At 43.6% G+C, this 23,930-nt stretch overlaps 1 protein-coding gene across 1 annotated transcript in view; it reads right to left on the bottom strand.

Moving 5' to 3' along the window:
• The window catches only part of LOC109873165 (P2X purinoceptor 5-like), a gene marked incomplete at its 5' end in the record, with an annotated part of 50,103 nt that overhangs the window by 8,500 nt on the left and 17,673 nt on the right, over positions 1–23,930 (bottom strand). The window contains 5 exons of the mRNA XM_031808578.1: positions 6,640–6,720; positions 6,909–6,993; positions 7,132–7,207; positions 7,836–7,907; positions 8,807–8,957. Coding sequence (XP_031664438.1) covers positions 6,640–6,720; positions 6,909–6,993; positions 7,132–7,207; positions 7,836–7,907; positions 8,807–8,957 — 465 coding nt within the window. The remainder of the gene's footprint in view (positions 1–6,639; positions 6,721–6,908; positions 6,994–7,131; positions 7,208–7,835; positions 7,908–8,806; positions 8,958–23,930) is intronic.

The following is a 23,930-nucleotide window of genomic DNA, read 5'->3' as shown; positions in this document are numbered from 1 at the left end:
ACCGGTCGCTGCCTGCACCTGCATGCCCGACTAGCATCACCACCCTGGATGGTTCCGACCTAGAATATGTGGACGTCTATAAGTACCTAGGTGTCTGGCTAGACTGCAAACTCTCCTTCCAGACTCATATCAAACATCTCCAATCGAAAATCAAATCAAGAGTCGGCTTTCTATTCCGCAACAAAGCCTCCTTCACTCAAGCCGCCAAGCTTACCCTAGTAAAACGGACTATCCTACCGATCCTTGACTTCGGCGATGTCATCTACAAAATGGCTTCCAACACTCTACTCAGCAAACTGGATGCAGTCTATCACAGTGCCATCCGTTTTGTCACTAAAGCACCTTATACCACCCACCACTGCGACTTGTATGCTCTAGTCGGCTGGCCCTCGCTACATATTCGTCGCCAGACCCACTGGCTCCAGGTCATCTACAAGTCTATGCTAGGTAAAGCTCCGCCTTATCTCAGCTCACTGGTCACGATGGCAACACCCATCCGTAGCACGCGCTCCAGCAGGTGTATCTCACTGATCATCCCTAAAGCCAACACCTCATTTGGCCGCCTTTCGTTCCAGTACTCTGCTGCCTGTGACTGGAACGAATTGCAAAAATCGCTGAAGTTGGAGACTTTTATCTCCCTCACCAACTTCAAACATCAGCTATCTGAGCAGCTAACCGATCGCTGCAGCTGTACATAGTCTATTGGTAAATAGCCCACCCTTTTCACCTACCTCATCCCCATACTGTTTTTATTTATTTACCTTTCTGCTCTTCTGCACACCTATATCTCTACCTGTACATGATCATGACCATCTGATCATTTATCACTCCAGTGTTAATCTGCAAAATTGTAATTATTTGCCTACCTCCTCATGCCTTTTGCACACATTGTATATAGACCCCCCCTTTGTTTTCTACTGTGTTATTGACTTGTTAATTGTTTACTCCATGTGTAACTCTTTGTTGTATGCTCACACTGCTATGCTTTATCTTGGCCAGGTCGCAGTTGCAAATGAGAACTTGTTCTCAACTAGCCTACCTGGTTAAATAAAGGTGTTCTCAACTAGCCTACCTGGTTAAATAAAGGTGTTCTCAACTAGCCTACCTGGTTAAATAAAGGTGTTCTCAACTAGCCAACCTGGTTAAATAAAGGTGAAATAAAAAAAAATAAAAAAAAAACTGGATCTCAGGAGTGCTTATAATCTGCTGCGTATTCGGGATGGAGATGAGTGGAAAACTGCATTTAGCACTACTTCTGGCCATTATGAGTACCTCGTCATGCCATACGGTTTAAAGAATGCTCCAGCTATATTTCAATCCTTCGTGGATGAGATTCTCAGAGACCTGCACGGACAGGGTGTAGTGGTGTATATTGACGATATTTTGATCTACTCCGCTACACGCACTGCGCATGTATCTCTGGTGCGCAAGGTTCTTAGACGACTGCTGGAGCATGACCTGTATGTGAAGGCGGAGAAATGTGAGTTTTCCAAACAATCAGTTTCCTTCCTGGGTTATCGCATTTCCAGCTCTGGGTTGGTAATGGAGGGTGACCGCGTAAAGGCTGTGCGTAATTGGCCGACTCCGACCGCGGTAAAGGAGGTGCAGCGGTTCTTGGGGTTTGCCAATTACTACCGGAGGTTTATCCGGGGTTTTGGTCAGGTAGCTGCCCCTATTACCTCACTGCTGAAGGGGGGGCCGGTGCGTTTAGTGGTCAGCAGAGGCGAACGGAGCTTTTCATAAGTTGAAGGCGATGTTTACTGAGGCGCCGGTGTTGGCGCATCCGGACCATTCTTTGGCGTTTATAGTAGAGGTGGACGCATCCGAGGCTGGGGTTGGAGCGGTGCTCTCACAGCGTTCGGGTGCGCCACCGAAGCTCCGCCCCTGTGCCTTTTTTCGAAGAAGTTCGGGCCAGCGGAGCGGAATTATGATGTGGGGGATAGGGAGTTGTTGGCTATGGTTAAGGCCCTGAAGGTGTAGAGACACTGGCTTGAGGGGGCTAAGCACCCTTTCCTTATCTGGACTGACCACTGTAACCTGGAGTATATCCGATCAGCTAGGAGACTGAATCCTCGTCAGGCAAGATGGGCCATGTTTTTCACCAGATTTCGTTTCACTATCTCGTATAGACCAGGTTCCCTCAACACTAAGGCCGACGCGCTGTCAAGACTCTATGACACTGAGGACAGGTCCATCGATCCTACTCCCATCATTCCGGCAGCTAAGCTGGTGGCACCAGTAGTATGGGATGTGGACGCGGACATCGAGCGGGCGCTAAGGGAGGAACCTGCGCCTCCACAGTGTCCGGAGGGTCGTAGGTACGTGCCGCTGGCTGTTCGTGATCAATTGATTCGATGGGCTCATTGTCTACCCTCGTCGGGTCACCCAGGTATTTTTAGGACAGTGCGAGGTCTTGAGAGGAAGTACTGGTGGCCCACTTTGAGGAGGGATGTGCGATTCTATGTTTCCTCCTGTTCGGTGTGCGCCCAGAGTAAGGCTCCTAGACACCTGCCAAGAGGTAAATTACAACCTCTTCCCGTTCCACAACGGCCATGGCCATGGACCATGTGTAACTCTTTGTTGTATGCTCACACTGCTATGCTTTATCTTGGCCAGGTCGCAGTTGCAGTTGCAAATGAGAACTTGTTCTCAACTAGCCTACCTGGTTAAATAAAGGTGAAATAAAAAATAAAAATAAAAAATAAAAAAATCTATCGGTGGATTTTCTTACTGACCTTCCCCCCTCTCAGGGTAACACAACGATCCTGGTCGTTGTGGATCGGTTCTCTAAGTCCTGCCGTCTTATCCCATTGCCCGGTCTCCCTACGGCCCTACAGACTGCGGAAGCTCTTTTCACCCATGTCTTCCGGCACTACGGGGTGCCCGAGGATATAGTTTCTGATCGGGGCCCCCAGTTTATCTCCCGTGTTTGGAGGGCATTTATGGAACGTCTGGGGGTCTCGGTCAGCCTGACCTCAGGGTATCACCCGGAGAGTAATGGGCAGGTGGAGAGAGTGAACCAGGAGGTGGGTAGGTTTCTGCGGTCGTATTGCCAGGACCGGCCAGGGGAGTGGGCGAGATATATTCCCTGGGCAGAAATAGTCCAGAACTCACTAAGCCACTCCTCTACCAACATGTCACCATTTGAGTGCGTGTTGGGGTACCAGCCAGTCCTGGCACCGTGGCATCAGAGCCAGACTGAGGCTCCTGCGGTGGAGGAGTGGGTGCAGCGCTCTAAGGAGACCTGGAGGGCTGTCCAAGAGTCATTACGCCAAGCGAGTATAAGGCAGAAGAAGAGCGCTGACCGTCACCGCAGTGAGGCCCCCGTGTTTGCACCTGGGGACAGGGTCTGGCTCTCGACCCGAAACCTGCCCCTCCGCTTGCCCTGCCGGAAGCTGGGTCCGCAGTGTATAGGGCCATTTAAAGTCCTGAGGAGAATAAACGAGGTTTGTTATCGATTATTACTTCCTTCGTATTATCGTATTAACCCCTCGTTTCATGTGTCTCTTCTCAGGCCGGGGGTAGCTGGTCCCATGCAGGAAGGTGAGGTTCCGGAGGTTCCTCCGCCCCCTCTGGACATCGAGGGGTCCCCGGCATACAAGATACGAGCTATTCTGGACTCGAGACGCCGGGTGAGGGGCTTGCAGTACCTCGTTGACTGGGAGGGGTACGGTCAGGAGGAGAGGTGCTGGGTTCCGGTGAGGGCTATTCTAGATCCATCTTTGTTGAGTGAGTTCCATCGCCTCCGTCGGGATCGCCCAGCGCCTCGGCCCCCGGGTCGTCGCCGGCGTCGGCGCGCTGCGGGAGCTGCGCGTCAGGGGGCGTACTGTCACGAATATTACCGAAGGTGACTCCCCTTCTGGTTCGGGTGGCGCTCGGCGGTCGTCGTCGCCGGTCTACTAGCTATCGCCGATCCGTTGTTCTGTGTTCCTTTGGTTTTGTCTGATTGGTATCACCTGTTTCTTGTTTGGTTGTTAGGGGAGGGTTATATATAGTTCGTTCAGCCCGCTTCTGTTTCCTGTGGGCTTGTCAGTCTGTTTTGATGTTTGAGTGTATTTTGTTTGTATTTGGGTTTCACGCTGTCCGTTTATATTTCTGATCATTTGTTTTTCTACTTTTGGTTCATGTTATGTTTCCGAGACATTAAAGCGTGTTTTTTCCCACATCTTTTGCTCTCTGCGCCTGACTCCACACCTCCTCACTAATTTCTCGTAACACAATTAAGTTATCTTATCAGCTTGAAATGACACGCTTTTCTCTTTAACCCTTAGATAAGGAATAACACAGAGTTACATATATCATCTATAATTTCTTAAATAGCTTATATGGCACTGCAAATATATTATGCTATTTCAAGCTGCAAATCTACTAAACTGTTCATTTTATTCATGCTGCTCATTCAGTAACTTCTAATCTGTCGTTCTGCCCCTGAACAGGAAGTTAACCCACTGTTCCTAGGCCGTCATTGAAAATAAGAATTTGTTCTTAACTGACTTGCCTAGTTAAATAAAGGTAAAAAATATATAAAGTAACTTCATAGTTCAAGCACTTCATAGTTTAGACACTTTCCATTCCATATGCACAATGTAGGGGAGAGTGGGGTATGTTGAGACATTATTTTACATTCAGTATCACTACGTCAAGGGAAATAGAGTATTCTTTCTAACAAATATATGTACATTTATTTCAGGATATTGTGTATCCCTGGATATAATCTGAATTATTGTAAACATAACAGTTTTGAAAATATAGTTTGTACAAAACAAGTGGTCTCTTGGCACAACTTACTTGTACATCTTCAATGTATGCCTAAGTTCAGCTATACACTGAGTATACAAAACATCTTTCCATAACATAGACTAACCAAGTGAATCCAGATGAAAGCTATGATCCCTTATTGATGTCACTTGTTAAATCTACTTCAAATCAGTGAAGAAAGGGAGGAGACAGGTTAAAGAAGGATTTTTAAGCCTTGAGACAACAGAGACATGGATTGTGTATGTGTGCCATTCAGAGGGGGAATGGGCAAGCAAAAATATTTAAATGCCTTTGAACAGGGTATGGTAGTAGGTGCCAGGCGCACTGGTTTGTGTCAAGAAATGCAACGCTGCTGGGTTTTTCACGCTCAACAGTTTCCGGTGTGTATGAAGAATGGTCCCCCACCCCAAGGACATCCAGCCAACTTGACACAAAACTGTGGGAAGCATTGGAGTCAACATTGGCCAGCATCCCTGTGGAACGCTTTCGACAACTTGTAGAGTCCAAGCCCCAACCAATTGAGGCTGTTCTGGGGGCGGGGTTCCTAATGTTTGGTATACTCAATGTAGATATCTCTGTTTAATATCACTTACTCTTCCATTTCTGGACCAGAGGTCTGGGCCAGGGATGATGTTTCGATGTGCCAATTCATAGGAACGTTTTATGCATTTGAGGATACTAAGCCCATGAAACTGGTCCACGAGATTCTTGATATGTTTAGCAAGCTCAGACTCCATTGTCATCAGATAAGACGGTGTGTACCTCTGCTACTCTAACATAGCCTGTCTTTCACACAGGTTCATGTTCATTTTATTTTTTGTCAATGTTCCTCTTCAGTGTCATTCAGTACATTTTCTCAGCCCTTACTGCTGCTCAAATGGACTTCCCTTCTCTGACTTCTCTGCACTCTCAAGAACCTCACGGGGGGTTAGACCCCTGCTTGTTTTATGTTTGCATATACGGGGATGATGATGTCAGCTCTGTAACAATACAAATCTTGAGTTCATATGCATGACACATTGCAAAAATACTATGCATAAAATTGACAAAATGTTAACATCAACTTCACCCAAAGGCAAACATTTTGACTATATTTGCCCATGCAGCTTCAAGGATGCACTTTCATGCTAGGTTTAAGACCTCATATTGTAGCTTATAAGAGACCCCAACTGATGTACAAAACTATCTGCTTTGGTTAGAAACCTGAAACCTCTAACACAATACATTCATTTTTTAGACCTAACTAGCTTACCACTTTTTCCATGTGGTTTCATCCCTTCACAGACTCAATGAAATGATGACCTCTTCTTAAATATTTGGTCACATTATTCATTTTATGTATGGTTTCCTAGAAACACTCTCCCCTAATCAAAAGATCTACAACTGAAATTATGAATCATGAATTGGCAGAGGTCTGATGTCTCTGTGCTTTCCGATTAGGCTTGAAAAGACAACACTGATGTTCTGGCTGATGAACCCTTCTACAACAACAGCCTTACTTACTGACATGAGAGAACAGTGAGCCAATCAGATCTGTTCTGACACCTGTCCTGGACTGGGCCTGCTCTGCTGTCAAGGACGTCTCAGATGACCACTCCACTGTCTCACTGAACACACACATACACACACGCACCCAGTATGCACGTGCACAGACACACACACACACACATTCACTGGGCCTGGGCGATATGGCTATGGGTGTATATAAATAGAAGGGACTGTGCACCCTCATAGCTATCCAAAGCAGTTCTAGGACATGTATCCCCCACTGCCCTACTTACACATACTTAATGATCTATGTCACTGACACTGACTGTTTCCCTAGAGACAGATAGCCTCTACTACCATGAAGTCTGCATGAACAAGCCCCACTTCACTTACTTGGAGAATTCAAACTTCGGAAACCTGACAGAGTTCTTGATGTAAATTGTGAAGATTTCTGCCTTGCTTAATAAGGCCTCCCTGGAAAGTAAGGGGGAAAGTGTTAAATCAAAGTGACTTCTACATAATGGAAAATAGATGATCAGGACAAGGTACTTCAGAATACTGAAGTACATAACATAGTTTATGTAGTGGGTACATTTATACTGAGACTCAATGCAAAAGTGACAATTTCATTATTTTCACAGCAAAAGAGGATGAATTCTCACAAGGGTTTACGTCCCGTCTCAACAGGACACCAGCCATGTATCTCACAGGTCCCTGTAGAGTTTAAACACAGGCCGGTCTTCACCCCTGCAGGGAAAGGTAAAGTGGTATACATGTGCATCTAAGTGCATCTAAGCCAGTGTTAATCTGTAAATAAATGTTAATATTGGAAATGTAAATAGAAATTAGATAAAGACTGCCCCAGTTAACCATATTAGTCCTTACCATTGCCAGCAACTACCGCCTCACCCTCAGCACAATCCTCATTGTTTACACATTGGCCATCTGGCACCTTAGGGCTCTGGAGAACATAGGACACGTTGCTGCAGTTAAAAATGCCAGCCTGTATTCAAAGCAGTGTATTGAAGAGCCTAGAGATGATGACAACATACAATAGCATGGTGACCACAGTGGGGAGCACCATTTGAATGCTAAAGCAATTTAGGAAAACACAATGTTATTGGACCAGTGAACAGTGACACACTGAACCCTTCATACTATGAAGTTTTTATCTTCATTAAATATAATGAATCAATCATTCATAACTTATCATAGCGGCACTGAAAGCGTACTTTAACATCAAATAAGCAATTATTGGAAGACAATGGCAAGGTCAAGCCATCTTTCTCTGGGGAAAGAACTGTTGGGCCTGAGGCATTACAAATAAAGCTCTATGCAGTTTGGATTCTGACATCCGCCTCAAATTACTAGCCGTTTCTTTCTGCTTACTTTGCCATATATGGTAAGAACCATAGCATCATCAATGCTGACTTAGTGGAGTTTAATATCCTTGTTTGATTGGATCATTAAAGTATTGCTATCTCAGCTGCACAGTCATCCAATCTCTATCTCAGGGGGATATTTGAAAAAAAATTATATTTACAAGATTTTGTCTAGATTATGGTTGTACGAAATTGATTTTCACTCACCTCAGCACAGAACCCAAGGCTCTGATGCGGGGTCTCGATGTAATTTGTAACAATGAAGAAAACCTGTTCACCCTGAAAAACAACAACAAGCTAAAACTATACTTTCCTCAATCAGGTTAGTCAGGGGACTGATGGACTGTGTGTTGACTATAAAAAATTAAGTCCCTAAATACATATTCTTATGTCAAAACCTTTAATAAGCTTAAATATAAATAGCACAGTTTCTCACCACATATTAATATAGTTTTACAAAATACAAAATGAAGGAGATCCAGTGGTGGCTGACTAGGCTCACCATGTGGACAAGAGCAGGCTTTTCTATTGAATCTGTTAGTCATTGAGTCGCTAAAGGTTAAGTGAATTATACTGATTAGAGTTGAGAATCAACTCCCTATCTTTTATTTAACAAGACAGATGAAATGGAGTGTCTATTGAGGAAACAGACTCATAGCTAAAAATGCATATAACGATTGTCCTGTTGCTCTACAGCCTGTACAGTATAACGTCCAATGACATTTCCATGACCATACAAGATAAACATGATTTAAAGAAGAGTTGAAGAGCACTCTAAACACGTGTCAACTTCTCATATGCTAAAACAGTACCAAATGGATGTTCAAAATAGCTGACAAAGATGCTTATGCCAATGTTTCATAAAGTGCACTTCTCTCATGCTATAGCCAGATATACTGTCTCTGTGGATGTGAAGTAAAGCTGCATGTGGTGGCCTGTTACTTTAAAAATCAGTTGGGTGTGATTGAAAACTGATGAAAATGAGTTAATGGAGATACCTCATAAAAATGTTACTCATTGTACTTGAAAACATACAATATCAATGACATGCTATATCACTGACTGAGCTTTGGCTTCACCTCAATAAGACTTGAATGAATCATTTAGCAGTAGGCTGTGTACTGTGTGTCGGCTCTACCTGTTTACATAAAACCTCCCAAAAAGTCCCTGAATCTCACCGTTGGAGGTATGACATAATCCTCAGGCCCCCACAGGCGAAGTCCAGTTTCCGTGTTGTTGGTCATGACCACTCCTTTCAGCTTGGTGATGACAGAGCTCTGGACGGTCTCCTCCCTCGATTGGTAGCCCTTCTTAAACACTAAAACCCACCTGAGAATTTAAACACACTGATTATTGATTGATTGATTCTTTTCTGTAAATTCATTAATTTGAACTCTCGGTCACATATGAAAATAGAGTAGTTGTCAGTCACGTATAAAATTAACATGGATGGTTATTTGAACAAACTTGGATCCTTCATGTGCTGAGTGCAGAGTGTTCATAAGACACAAGTGTCAAATGCATTCTATAACATTGTTATAGAATACTGTAATACATGGTAATGAGATGAGGGAGAGGAGGCAGTCATGAAAGGATACTTTCATTTTGTGGAGGAATGATTTGTCTCTGTGACATGGGTGGATTATTTAGGGTCAAAAGTCATGTAACAAAAAAATGGGTACATGATGTTAAAAGTTAATGAAGGTAGCCTTGTGAAGGGGAGATATATAATCCTTCTGGAATTCCAGGTCTCTGGAATTATTATTGCAAAAATATATTTTAAAAAGTATATTGTCTGTATACTCTTATAGTGCATCAAGATAGTCATCTGAGGGTACCTTGGTAAAGCTGGTTTGAGATTCGATATTCACCAGACATTAGGACCTAAAAACTTCAATAGCTCCCAAATGATTTGAGCTACATACAGTACCTTAGGTTGGGTTATTTATGAAGGAATAAAGGTGTACAAAATTGCACGTCTTATTTTCCAGATTCCGACCCGTGTTTCATAATCACATGGCAACAGTGTAGGGAGCCTGGTGCTGTGGTAATGCAAATAGTTAGGAACTGTCAAACAAAGTGCATGATCACAATATTCAAATTTCACCATGTGACTTTGCAACCTTATTTCTACTGTCCATTAGTCCTTATATAGTGAAGCATGTTGCACACCCTTTAGTTTTCTCATACAATGAAAGGAAAGGGGGATACCTAGTCAATGCTTCATAGATTTTTTTTAAATCACTTAATATTCAATAGCTCCTTGACCATGTGACCAAGACACCTCAAATCAACTTTGGAATGTTGACACACATCACACCCTTTGGTTTTCGGAAGTTTAAAAAAAGTTATTTTACCGTAATTTATTCTTTCTAATCTTTTTTTACTTAGAAATTCAATATCTCCTTGGTCACATGACCTAAGCACCTTAAACCAACTTTGTATTGTTCACATCATAGGGAAACACATTGAACACCGTTTGGTTTTCCTATAAAGTGTTTACACAATTTTATAATCAATATTTGAAAATGTAAAAATTCAATAACTCTTTAACCAGGTGACTTAACAACCTCATTTCAACTGTCCATTATTCTTTATATAGAGAGGCAGGTTGCACACACTTGGGTTTTCCTATAAAATACATGATTTAATATAAATATATGAAAATTTAACATATCAATAGGTCTTCAACCACGTCACTTAGCAGCCTCTTTTCAACTGTCCATTATTCATAGTTTTTTATGTACTGTATATATTTATAAAAAATCACTCCAAATTCAATAGAACCATAACCATGTGACCTTGACACCCCAAACCAACTTTGCAAAATTCACATGATAGGAACACACATCACACACCCATTGCTGGATTCATTTATTTTACCTTAATGTACTAGTAACATTTTTTACTTAGAATTTCTATAGCTCCTTGATCTAAGTGAGCAGTCGGATTGCAGTGGTAATGAAGCTGCCCCTGCCTCAGTTGGTCATGAATGCTGGTGTATGTACTGTATCTCAGACCAGAGGGCAGACTCTGGAAGAAGCCACACAGATTGTGAATTGAGTCCCCAGCTCTTTGGGTCGCCTTCTTCATTTGCCTGTGTGTCATACAGCCTCTAAAGACCTGAGCACTGCTGCTCTCAGACAGCAGAGCCCATACTGACTACCTTCCGCAGCTTGATGTAAAATGTGGCAGGTGTAATAGCTCTGCAGGATTGTGGGAACTACATTGATGCGCCTCAGTCTCCATAGCAGGTAAATGTGAAATGTACTGTGTTTTCAGTGAAGTTAAGGCATCTGCCTGTAATAGTCCCTAAATAATTGAAATTGATGCACCTCTCTACCTGTTCTCAATTGAGGGTCAGCTGAAGTAATGAAATCAGCCTTCTTTCTGAAGTCAAAGAGGATCTCTTCCGCTTTCTCCACACAGTGATTTGTAAATGGTGTACTCTGTAATAGACTCCATTACTTATTACATGTCTATCACCAATTTGTTATGCATCTTTATTTCTTATTTTATTCCATGTTTTCAGACACTGCTGATGATCATCTATTACCATGTCTACCTCCAGTTTCTAAATATAGCTTCAATCTCTAGCCATAGCTAAAAGACTCCTGATATCTCCAGGAGTGAAAGTACATTTTTTTGTCTTAATCTGTTGTTGTCTAGTACGGCCTTTTTGCTATCTAGGGTCATCTACTTAAAGTGCTGCCTGTCTTTCCAGTAGCATACTTGGTGTGAACTGCTGATTGCTCATAACCTGCAGCTGATTGTTGACACATCAACCAGGATTAAGGGGCAAAACTAAGACTGTCGCTGAAACAAAGACAGTTCTTCAGAGTTTTTCGAGGAATGAAGGTGAGGAAGGCTCCACAGCATTCTCTCACTTGATCTTTCCTAGTTATTTTCAGATGATCTAATTTTGCTCTTTTGTAGGTTTGTCAACTATGTGTATGTTTTCTATACCTGTTTGCTCCTCTCACTGTAGGCTTTAAAGACAATCCCCACCCCTTGACAGCAACCCTTCTATCAGAACAGTGCTGCAGGCAGCTGAGCCAAAATGGAGGAAAACTAAACTTCCTAGGATGACCTATCATCCTTTCACTCCCTCTTCTCTACATGCTGCTAAAGCCACTTTCTATCACTCTACATTTCAAGCTTCTCTCTTTAACCGTAGGAAACTATTTTCTACCTTCTCCTCCCTCTAGCCACTCAAGCCATAGACTGACAACAACAGGCTCCTGAACAGCTTCTATCCCCAAGCCATAAGACTGCTAAATACCTAACAGAATGGCTATACAGACTATTTTATTTGTTATCTTTGCACTGTCTTTATGCACACTCACAGGAGTCTACAGTCATGGCCAAAAGTTTTGAGAATGACAAATATTCATTTCCACAAAGTTTGCTGCCTCAGTGTCTTTAGATATTTTTGTCAGATGTTACTATGGAATACTGAAGTATAATTACAAGCATTTCATAAGTGTCAAAGGCTTTTATTGACAATTACATGAAGTTGATGCAAAGAGTCAATATTTGCAGTGTTGACCCTTCTTTTTCAAGACCTCTGCGATCTGCCCTGGCATGCTGTCAATTAACTTCTGGGCCACATCCTGACTGATGGCAGCCCATTCTTGCATAATCAATGCTTGGAGTTTGTCAGAATATGTGGGTTTTTGTTTGTCCATGTTACATTCCCCAGTTTCTGTGTTGTGGTTTTGTTTGTATGTGTGTTTCAGGAAATGGCTTCCTGAAATTCCCCCCAAGCAGCTGATTGGTCGGCCACATCGATGATTGGAGATCTGACCCCGCCCTCTCGTATCCCATTACAGACTCCTTCTCCAGCTATATAATGGCTTATGTTCTGTTGTTAATAAGAGAGATTATTGATATGTCCTGTGTTGGTTGGAGGGGGGGGGGGGGTCATGGTTTTCTTCTGTGGACGAAGGATCGGACCAAAGCGCAGCGTAAACGTAAACACTACAAAATACCAAAACAACAAATGTGAAAAACCAAAACAGTCCTATTTGGACAGGAAACAACCACCCACAAAACCCAACACAAAACAGGCTACCTAAATATGGTTCCCAATCAGAGACAATGACTAACACCTGCCTCTGATTGAGAACCATATCAGGCCAAACATAGAAATGGGAAAACTAGATACACAACATAGAATGCCCACTCAGCTCACGTCCTGACCAACACTAAAACAAAGAAAACACAAAAGAACTATGGTCAGAACGTGACAGTGTGTGTGTGTGCGTGCGTGCTGATGGGTAAATTCTGTGTTTGTTGTTGTTCAGAGTTTTTTGTTAAGTATTGTATAGCCACTGCTTCTGAGGTATGTGTGTGCCAATAGGATGCAGTGGTTTTGATTATTGGAATTGTTTACTTACATTTGTGTTATTCTGTTTCATTTGTTCCCAGGGGGGAAGGGGAAGGCACCTAGGGAGTGCTTAGGCAAGAGGCCTGCGGGCATACATAACCCGTGGTATTTACTGTCTATACACACTAGGTAAGACCTCGGCGGACCACCCCCTATATTTTGGTTAGTGCACCATGTGGTGCTAAGTCAGATAAGTAGTGGGTAGGCAGGTAAGGTAGGAGAGGAGGCTTTGACATTTACTTTCTTTGCTTTGGTTCTGTTCAGCCCCTTTTTCCCAAATGCACCGTGTGAAGGAATAAATTCCCAGTAAACAGTAAATTCTCAGCCTTTGTCATCCTTACTCGCACCTACAATCCCATACCACTTTTACTCCACGGGGGGTCGAGTTGTAGCAGGGTGTTGCGTTCCCCTCTAAGAGGTGTACGTAAGTACACCCGCCTCTTGAGATTGACCACAAGTTCTCAATGGGATAAAGGTCTGGGCCATGGACCCAAAATATCGATGTCTTGTTCCCCGGGCCACTTAGTTATCACTTTTGCCTTATGGCAAGGTGCTCCATCATTCTGGAAAAGGCATTGTTCGTCACCAAACTAGTCCTGGATGGTTGAGAGAAGTTGCTCTCGGTGGATGTGTTGGTACCATTCTTTATTCATGGCTGTGTTCTTAGGCAAAATTGTGAGTGAGCCCACTCCCTTGGCCGAGAAGCAATCCCACACATTAATGGTCACAGGATGCTTTACTGTTGGCATGACACAGAACTGATGGTAGCGCTCACCTCTTCTTCTCCGGACAAGCTTTTTTCCAGATGCCCCAAACGATCGGAAAGGGGATTCATCAGAGAAAATGACTTTACCCCAGTCCTCATCAGTCCAGTCCCTGTACCTTTTGCAGAATATCAGTCTGTCCCTGATGTTTTTCCTGGAGAGAAGTGGCTTCTTTGCTGCCCTTCTTGACACCAGGACATCCTCCAAAAGTCTTCGCCTCACTGTGTGTGCAGATTAGAGGTCGACCGATTAATCGGACTGGCCGATTAATTAGGGCCGATTTCAAGTTTTCATAACAATCGGAAATTGGTATTTTTGGACCAATTTTTTTTTTACACCTTTATTTAATCTTTATTTAACTAGGAAAGTCAGTTAAGAACATGTTCTAACTTTCAATGACGGCCTAGGAACGGTGGGTTAATTGCCTCGTTCAGGGGCAGAATGACAGATTTTCTCATTGTCAGCTCGGGGGATCCAATCTTGCAACCTTACAGTTAACTAGTCCAACGCAATAACGACCTGCCTCTTGTTGCACTCCACAAGGAGACTGCCTGTTATGCGAATGCAGTAAGCCAAGGTAAGTTGCTAGCTAGCATTAAACGTATCTTGTAGAAATAAATCAATCAATCGAGTTAACTACACATAGTTGATGATATTACTAGATATTATCTAGCGTGTCATGCGTTGCGTATAATCTGACTGAGCATACAAGTATCTGACTGAGCGGTGGTAGGCAGAAGCAGGCGCTGTTAACATTCATCCAAACAGTACTTTCGTGCGTTTTGCCAGCAGCTCTTCATTGTGCGTCAAGCATTGCGCTGTTAATGACTTCAAGCCTATCAACTCCCGAGATGAGGCTGGTGTAACCGAAGTAAAATGGCTAGCTAGTTAGCGCGCGCTAATAGCGTTTCAAACGTTACTCACTCGCTTTGAGCCTTGGAGTGGTTGTTCCCCTTGCTCTGCATGGGTAACTCTGCTTCGATGGTGGCTATTGTCTTTGTGTTGCTGGTTCGAGCCCAGGGAGGATCGAGGAGAGGGACGGAAGCTATACTGTTACACTGGCAATACTAAAGTTCCTATAAGAACATCCAATAGTCAAAGGTTAATGAAATACAAATGGTATAGAGAGAAATAGTCCTATTATTCCTATAATAACTACAACCTAAAATGTATTACCTGGGAATATTGAAGACTCATGTTAAAAGGAACCACCAGCTTTCATATGTTCTCATGTTCTGAGCAAGTAACTTAAACGTTAGCTTTCTTACATGGCAAATATTGCACTTTTACTTTCTTCTCCAACACTTTGTTTTTGCATTATTTAAACCAAATTGAACATGTTTCATTATTTATTTGATGCTAATTTGATTTTATTGATGCATTATATGAAGTTAAAATAAGTGTTCATTCAGTATTGTTGTAATTGTCATTATTACAAAAAAAAAAAAAAAAGTCAGATTAATCGATATCAGCTTTTTTGGTCTTCCAATAATCGGTATCGGCGTTGAAAAATCATAATCGGTCGACCTCTAGTGCAGCTGCACTCACACCTGCCTGCTGCCATTCCTGAGCAAGCTCTGTACTGGTGGTGCCCGGATCCCGCAGCTGAATCAACTTTAGGAGACGGTCCTGGCGCTTGCTGGACTTTCTTGGGCGCCCTGAAGCCTCCTTCACAACAATTGAACCGCTCTCCTTGAAGTTCTTGATGATCCGATAAATGGTTGATTTAGGTGCAATCTTACTGGCAGCAATATCCTTGCCTGTGAAGCCCTTTTTGTGCAACGCAATGATGACGGCACGTGTTTCCTTACAGGTAACCATGGTTGACAGAGGGAGAACAATGATTCCAAGCACCACCCTCCTTTTGAAGCTTCCAGCCTGTTATTTGAACTCCATCAGCATGACAGAGTAATCTCCAGCCTTGTCCTCGTCAACACTCACACCTGTGTTAACGAGAGAATTACTGACATGATGTCAGCTGGTCCTTTTGTGGCAGGGTTGAAATGCAGTGGAAATGTTTTTGGGGATTCAGTTCATTTGCATGGCAAAGAGGGACTTTGCAATTCATCTGATCACTCTTCATAACATTCTGGAGTATATGCAAATTGCCATCATACAAACTGAGGCAGCAGACTTTGTGAAAATTAAAATGTGTCATTCTCAAAACTTTTGGCCACGACTGTACACACTCACGCACACTGACACTCCAGCACACACAACATGCACACACATTTATACTGACTCTACACACATGCACACACACTCACATGCAACCATCACTTACACTGCTGCTACTCTGTTTATCATATCCTGATGCCTGGTCACCTTACCTCTATACATACTGTATCTACCACTATCACTCCAGTATTCCTGCACATTGCAATTATGGTATTGGAACTGACCCTGTATATAACGTCTGACTTTCTCATGTTCTTATTATTTCTTATTTTTATTTTTAGTGTTTTTGTTCTACCTTATGTTATTTTTAGCTCTTCATTGATATTGATTACTGCATTGTTGGGTTTGGAGCTTGCAAGAAAGGCATTTCACTTGACTTGTGCACGCACAACTTGAAACTTGAAACTAATCCTCCACTCCCTCCCTGTCTGCAGATAACTTTGTCAACCACTTTGAAAAGAAGGCTGATGACATCCGCTCCTCATTCACTCAGCCTATTGAGTCCACTGGTCCCACTCACACAGAACTATCCTACGCTGATCTCTTTCTCTCCTCTCTCTCCAGATGAAATCATGCAACTTGTGAGGTCCAGCCTTCCAAACAACCTTCCCTATCGACCCCATCCCATCCTCCCGTCTCCAGACCATCTCTGCTGACCTTCTCCCATTCCTTACTTCCCTCATCAACTGATCCCTGACCACTGTCTACGTCCCCTCTGACATTAAAATGTCCAGAGCCCCTTCACTTCTCAAGAAACCAACCCTCGTTCTCTGACATCAAACTACAGACTGGTATCTCTGATCACATGCTGTCTCTGATCACATCTCTCGTTATCACTCTCAGAATGTTCTTCTTGACCATAATCAGTCAGGCTTCAAGACGGGTCACTCAAGTGCGGCTCCTCTGTGTCAAGGGGGGCTCTCTACACTGCCAAAGCTTACTCTCCTCTGTTCTCATCCTCCTAGCTCTATCCACTGCCTTCGACATCGTGAACCATCAGATCCTCCTCTCCACCTTCTCAGGGCTGGGCGTCTCAGGCTCTGGACATTCTTGGATTGTATCCTACCCTGCAGAGCGCTTCTACTCGGTAACGTGGAGAGGATCTGTGACTGCATTACGTACTCACTACTGGTGTCCCCCCAGGGCTCGGTTCTAGGTCCTCTCCTCTTCTCTCTATACACCAAGTCACTCAGCTCTGTCATATCCTCAAATTGTCTCTCCTATCATTGCCATCCAGATGACACTCAAATACTACTCCCCCCCTCTGACACTCAGGCGGTGACACGCATCTCTGCGTGCCTGGCAGATATCTCAGCTTGGATGTCGGCCCACCACCTCAAGCTCAACCTCGACAAGATGGAGCTGCTGTTCCTCCCAGACAAGGCCTCTCCATCACAATTGACAAATCCCCGGTGTCTCCCTCCCAGAGTGCAAAGAACCTTGGCGTGACCTTGGACAACACCCTGTCATTTTCTGCAAACATCAAAGCAGTGACTTGTTCCTACAGGTTCATGCTCTGCAACATCTGTAGAGTACGACCCTACCTCACAAAGGAAGCAGCGCAAGTCCTAATACAGGCACTTGTCATCTCCCGTCTGGACTACTGCAACTCGCTGTTAGCTGGGCGCCACACTTGTGCCATCGAACCCCTGCAACTTATCTAGAATGCCGCAGCCTGCCTGGTATTCAATCAATCAATTCAACCAAGTTAATAGAAGAGATTAACCACAATGCCTTTCATATTCAAACTACAGAAGGACTTGAAAGAGAAATACCACTAGAAATTGGATTTAAATATTCAATTTATCAAAACATTTGACAAACTATGACAAATTAAATAATTCGAGCTTCTACCCTTCTGCCCAAACAATTCGAGCTTCTACTTTTAAAAATCCACCTTTCCAGAAACAATTCTCTCACCGTTGCCGCTTGTTTTTGACCACCTTCAGCCCCAGCTGTGCCCTGGACACCATATGTGAATTGATAGCCCCCATCTGTTTTCAGAGTTCATACTGTTAGGTGACCTAAACTGGGATATGCTTAACACCCAGGCCATCCTACAATCTAAGCTAGATGCCCTCAATCTCACACAAATTATCAAGGAACCTACCAGGTACAACCCTAAATCCGTAACCATGGGCACCCTCTTAGATATCATCAGGACCAACTTGCCCTCTAAATACACCACTGCTGTCTTCAACCAGGATCTCAGCGATCACTGCCTCATTGCCTGCGTGCGTGATGGGTCAGCGGTCAAACGACCACCCCGCATCACTGTCAAACGCTCCCTAAAACACTTCAGCGAGCAGGCTTTTTCTAATCGACCTCGCCCGGGTATCCTGGAAGGATATTGACCTCATCCCATCAGAGGATGCCTGGTTGCTCTTCAAAAGTGCTTTCCTCGCCATCTTAAATAACCATGCCCCATTCAAAAACGTTGAACTAAGAACAGATACAGCCCTTGGTTCACTCGAGACCTGACTGCCCTTGACCAGCACAAAAACATCTTGTGGCATTCTGCATTAGCATCGAATAGCCCCCGCGATATGCAACTTAAGGGAAGTCGGGAACCAAAAAACTCAGTCAGTTAGGAAAGCTAAGGCTAGCTTTATCAAACGGAAATTTGCATCCTGTAGCACTAATTCCAAAAGGTTCTGGGACACTGTAAAGTCCATGGAGAATAAGAGCACCTCCTCCAAGCTGCCCACTGCACTGAGGATAGGAAACACTGTCACCACCGATAAATCTACGATAATCAATCATTTCAATAAGCATTTTTCTATGGCTGGCCATGCTTTCCACCTGGCTAGCCCTACCCCATCCAACAGCTCAGCACCCCCTGCAGCAACTTGCCCAAGCCCCCCCCTCCTGCTTCTCCTTCACCCAAATCCAGACAGCTGATGTTCGGAAAGAGCTGCAAAATCTGGATCCCTACAAATCAGCTGTCTGGACCCTCTCTTTCTAAAATTATCAGCCGAAATTGGTGCAACCCCCATTACTAGCCTGTTCAACCTCTTTTCGTCTGAGATCCACCTCTTCAAAGCGGGAGACACTCCAGACCCAAACCCTTATAAACCTATATCCATCCTGCCCTGCCTTTCTAAAATCTTCGAAAGCCAAGTTAACAAACAGATCAACAACCATTTCGAATCCCACCGTACCTTCTCCACTATGCAATCCGGTTTCTGAGCTGGTCATGGGTGCACCTCAGCCACGCTCAAGATCCTAAACGATATCATAACCGCCATCGATAAAAGAAAGTACTGTGCAGCCATCTTCATCGACCTGGCCAAGGCTTTGACTCTGTCAATTTTCATTTTACTAGGCAAGTCAGTTAAGAAGAAATTCTTATTTTCAATGACGGCCTAGGAACAGTGGGTTAACTTCCTTGTTCAGGGGCAGAACAATAGATTTTGACCTTGTCAGCTCGGTGATTTGATCTTGCAACCTTTCAGTTAGAAGTCCAACACTCTAACCACTAGGCTACCTGTCGCCCCAATCACCTCATTCTTATCGGCAGACTGAATAGCCTTGGTTTCTCAAATGACTGCCTCGCCTGGTTCACCAACAACTTCTCAGATAGAGTTCAGTGTGTCAAATTGGAGGGCCTGTTGTCCGGACCTCTGGCAGTCTCTATGGGGGTGCAACAGGGTTAAATTTTCAGGCCGACTCTGTTCTCTATACAGTGGGGCAAAAAAGTATTTAGTCAGCCACCAATTGTGCAAGTTCTCCCACTTAAAAAGATGAGAGGCCTGTAATATTACAGCATGTATCTCATCTTTTTAAGTGGGAGAATTTGCACAATTGGTGACTGACTAAATGTTAAATTCTCGGGCCGACTCTTTCTCTGTGTATATCAATGATGTCGCTCTTGCTGCTGGTGATTCTCTGATCCACCTCTACGCAAACGACACCATTCTGTATACAACTGGCCCTTCTTTGGACACTGTGTTAACAAACCTCCAAACGAGCTTCAATGCCATACAACACTCTTTCCGTGGCCTCCAACTGCTTATAAATGCTAGTTAAACTAAATGCATGCCCTTCAACCGATTTGCTGCCCACACCTGACCCCCGACTAGCATCACTACTCTGGACAGTACTGACTTAGAATATATGAACAACTACAAATACCTAGGTGTCTGGTTAGACTGTAAACTCTCCTTCCAGACAAACATTAAGCATCTCCAATCCAAATCTAGAAATCTATCTATTTCGCAACAAAGCCTCCTTCACTCATGTTGCCAAACATAGCCAGTTTTACGAGGGTATCTACCGATCCTTGACTTCGGCGATGTCATTTACAAAATAGCCTCCAACACTCTATTCAGCAAACTGGATGTAGTCTATCAGTGCCATCCGTTTTGTCACCAAAGCCCCATATACTACCCACCACTGCGACCTGTACGCTCTCGTTGGCTGGCCCTCACTACATATTTGTCGCCAAACACACTGGCTCCAGGTCATCTATAAGTCTTTGCTAGGTAAAGCCCCACCTTATCTCAGCTCACTGGTCACCATAGCAACACCCTCCAATAGCATGTGCTCCAGCAGGTATATTTCACTGGTCATCTCCAAAGCCAACATTTCCTTTGGCCGTCTTTCATTCCAGTTCTCAGCTGCCAATGACTGGAAAGAATTGCAAAAATGATTGAAGCTGGAGTCTTATCTCCCTCCCTAACTTTAAGCATCAGCTGTCAGAGCAGCTTACCGATCACTGTACCTGAACACAGTCAATCTGTAAATAGCACACCAACTACCTCATCCCCATAATGTTACTTATCCTCTTGCTCTTTTGCACTCCAGTATGTATCTCTACTTGCACATCATCTGCACATCTATCACTCCAGCATTAATGCTAAACTAATTATTTTGCCTCTGGCCTATTTATTGCCTACCTCCTCATGCCTTTTGCACACACTGTATGTTTACTTTTTTCTACTGTGTCATTGACTTGTTTATTGTGTCATTGGCTTGTTTATTGTTTATTCCATGTGTAACTCTGTGTTGTCTGTGTTGTCTGTTTCACAAAGGTGAAATATAAAATAAATTGCCTACTCTTCTATATTTGTACACACTGTACATATATTTTTCTTTTGTGTTATTGACTGTACGTTTGTTTGTAACTCTGTTGTTTTTGTCGCAGTGCTTTGCTTTATCTTGGCCATGTCGCAGATGTAAATGAGAACTTGTTCTCAACTGGCCTACCTGGTTAAATAAAGGTGAAATAAAATACAAATGACCTGATGCACCTTTAACCGATGTTAAATGGCTAGCTAGTTAGCGGTGGTGCGTGCTAATATCGTTTCGATCGGTGATGTCACTCGCTCTGAGACCTTGAAGTGGTGGTTCCCCTTGCTCTGCAAGGGCCGCGTCTTTTGTGGAGCGATGGGTAACGATGCTTCGAGGGTGACTGTTAATGTGTGCAGAGGGTCCCTGGTTCGAGCCCAGGTAGGGGCGAGGAGAGGGACGGAAGCTGTACTGTTAAACACCCTCATAGGAACGGCATGGGAGAGCACGAGCAGGCCAGTGACTCGGCCTCCGTAATAGGGTCAGAGGCAGAGAATCCCAGGAGAGTGTGGGGACCCGGCCAGACAGACACAGAAAGGGTGGTTCCTCTTGCCAGTGCCTTGCCGTTCACCTCAATTCGTAAGACCTACTGAAGAGATGAGTCTTCAGTAAAGACTTAAAGGTAGAGACAGAGTCTGCTTCTCTCACACGGATTGGCAAACCATCCCATAATAGAGGAGCTCTAAAAGAGAAAGCCCTGCCTCTAGCTGTTTCCTTTGAAATTATTGGGACAATAAGGAGGCCTGCGTCTTGTGACCGTAGCATATGTGTAGGTACATTATGTATGGCAGGACCAAAACAGAGAGATAAGTAGGAGTAAGTCCATGCAATGCATTGAAGGTTAACAGTTAAACCTTGAAATCAGCATTAGCCTTAACAGGAAGCCAGTGTAGAGAGGCTAGCACTGGAGTAATATGACACAATTTTAGGGTTCTAGTCAAAACATCTAACAAGAAATGTTGCTAAAATACCCATAAAACCTAGCGGTCAAAACAGGGAAATGGTTCCAATTGTTTTTCCACCATTCCTTTTTCCCATAGGGAATTTTAGAAATGCTTAAAATAAGGGCAGTGTTTCGTGTAGGCTTACCCTGGTGTGATGTTTTGAACTGTGTAAATCTCTCTCGGACAAGGTGACGTCTATTAATATATTTGGCTCTATTTACACTCAGATTCGAAAATGCTAATTATCATCAAAGTGGACATCATGCAAGACTACAAATCCCTGACAGCTCCTCCACATCATCTCTAGCTGAAATGTTGCCAATTTATTAATGACAAAATTTTGCTAGCGTTAGATCGTTAATCCAGAGATTCTTACCTTTGCCTCAATTCCGCAGTCTCATTCAGATCATCATGGTATTTGTAGTTCTTTATGATAGCCACATTAACAGCTAATTAGCATTTCATTTCAGGGGGGTAAGTACAAGCAAATATATTGATAAATCTCACCTTGTCCTAGGGAGATTTATACTGTTATCAAAATGTCACACCAGGGTAAGCCTACACGAAACACAACCCTTATTTTAAGTGTTTCTAAAATCCCCTATTTATATATTTCACCTTTATTTAACCAGGTAGGCAAGTTGAGAACAAGTTCTCATTTACAATTGCGACCTGGCCAAGATAAAGCAAAGCAGTTCGACACATACAACAACACAGAGTTACACATGAAGTAAAACAAACATACAGTCAATAATACAGTAGAAAATAAGTCTATATACAATGTGAGCAAGTGAGGTGAGATAAGGGAGGTGAAGGCAAAAAAGGCCATGGTGGCGAAGTAAATACAATATAGCAAGTAAAACACTGGAATGGTTGATTTGCAGTGGAAGAATGTGCAAAGTAGAGATAGAAATAATGGGGTGCAAAGGAGCTAAATAAATAAATAAATACCGTAAGGAAAGAGGTAGTTGTTTGGGCTAAATTATAGATGGGCTATGTACAGGTGCAGTAATCTGTTAGCTGCTCTGACAGCTGGTGCTTAAAGCTAGTGAGGGAGATAAGTGTTTCCAGTTTCAGAGATTTTTGTAGTATGTTCCAGTCATTGGCAGCAGAGAACTGGAATGAGAGGTGGCCAAAGGAAGAATTGGTTTTGGGGGTGACCAGAGAGATATACCTGCTGGAACGCGTGCTACAGGTGGGTGCTGCTATGGTGACCAGCGAGCTGAGATAAGGGGTGATTTTACCTAGCAGGGTCTTGTAGAAGACCTGGAGCCAGTGGGTTTGGCTACGAGTATGAAGCGAGGGCCAGCCAACGAGAGCGTACAGGTCGCAGTGGAGGGTAGTATATGGGGCTTTGGTGACAAAACGGATGGCACTGTGATAGACTGCATCCAATTTGTTGAGTAGGGTATTGGAGGCTATTTTGTAAATGACATCGCCGAAGTCGAGGATCAGTAGGGTGGTCAGTTTTACAAGGGTATGTTTGGCAGCATGAGTGAAGGATGCTTTGTTGGGAAATAGGAAGCCAATTCTAGATTTAACTTTGGATTGGAGATGTTTGATGTGAGTCTGGAAGGAGAGTCTAACCAGACACCTTTACAGTCTAACCAGACACCTAGGTATTTGTAGTTGTCCACGTATTCTAAGTCAGAGCCGTCCAGAGTAGTGATGTTGGACAGGCGGGCAGGTGCGGGCAGCGATCGGTTGAAGAGCATGCATTTAGTTTTACTTGTATTTAAGAGCAATTGGAGGCCACGCAAGGAGAGTTGTATGGCATTGAAGCTCGCCTGGAGGGTTGTTAACACAGTGTCCAAAGAAGGGCCAGAAGTATACAGAATGGTGTCGTCTGCGTAGAGGTGGATCAGAGACTCACCAGCAGCAAGAGTGACGTCATTGATGTATACAGAGAAAAGAGTCGGTCCAAGAATTCAACCCTGTAGCACCCCATAGAGACTGC

This window comes from Oncorhynchus kisutch, linkage group LG28, assembly GCF_002021735.2.
Source record: "Oncorhynchus kisutch isolate 150728-3 linkage group LG28, Okis_V2, whole genome shotgun sequence".
Classification (NCBI taxonomy): domain Eukaryota; kingdom Metazoa; phylum Chordata; class Actinopteri; order Salmoniformes; family Salmonidae; genus Oncorhynchus; species Oncorhynchus kisutch.
The sequence above is the reverse complement of the archived record's forward strand: the minus strand, read 5'-3'. Positions and strand labels throughout refer to the sequence as shown.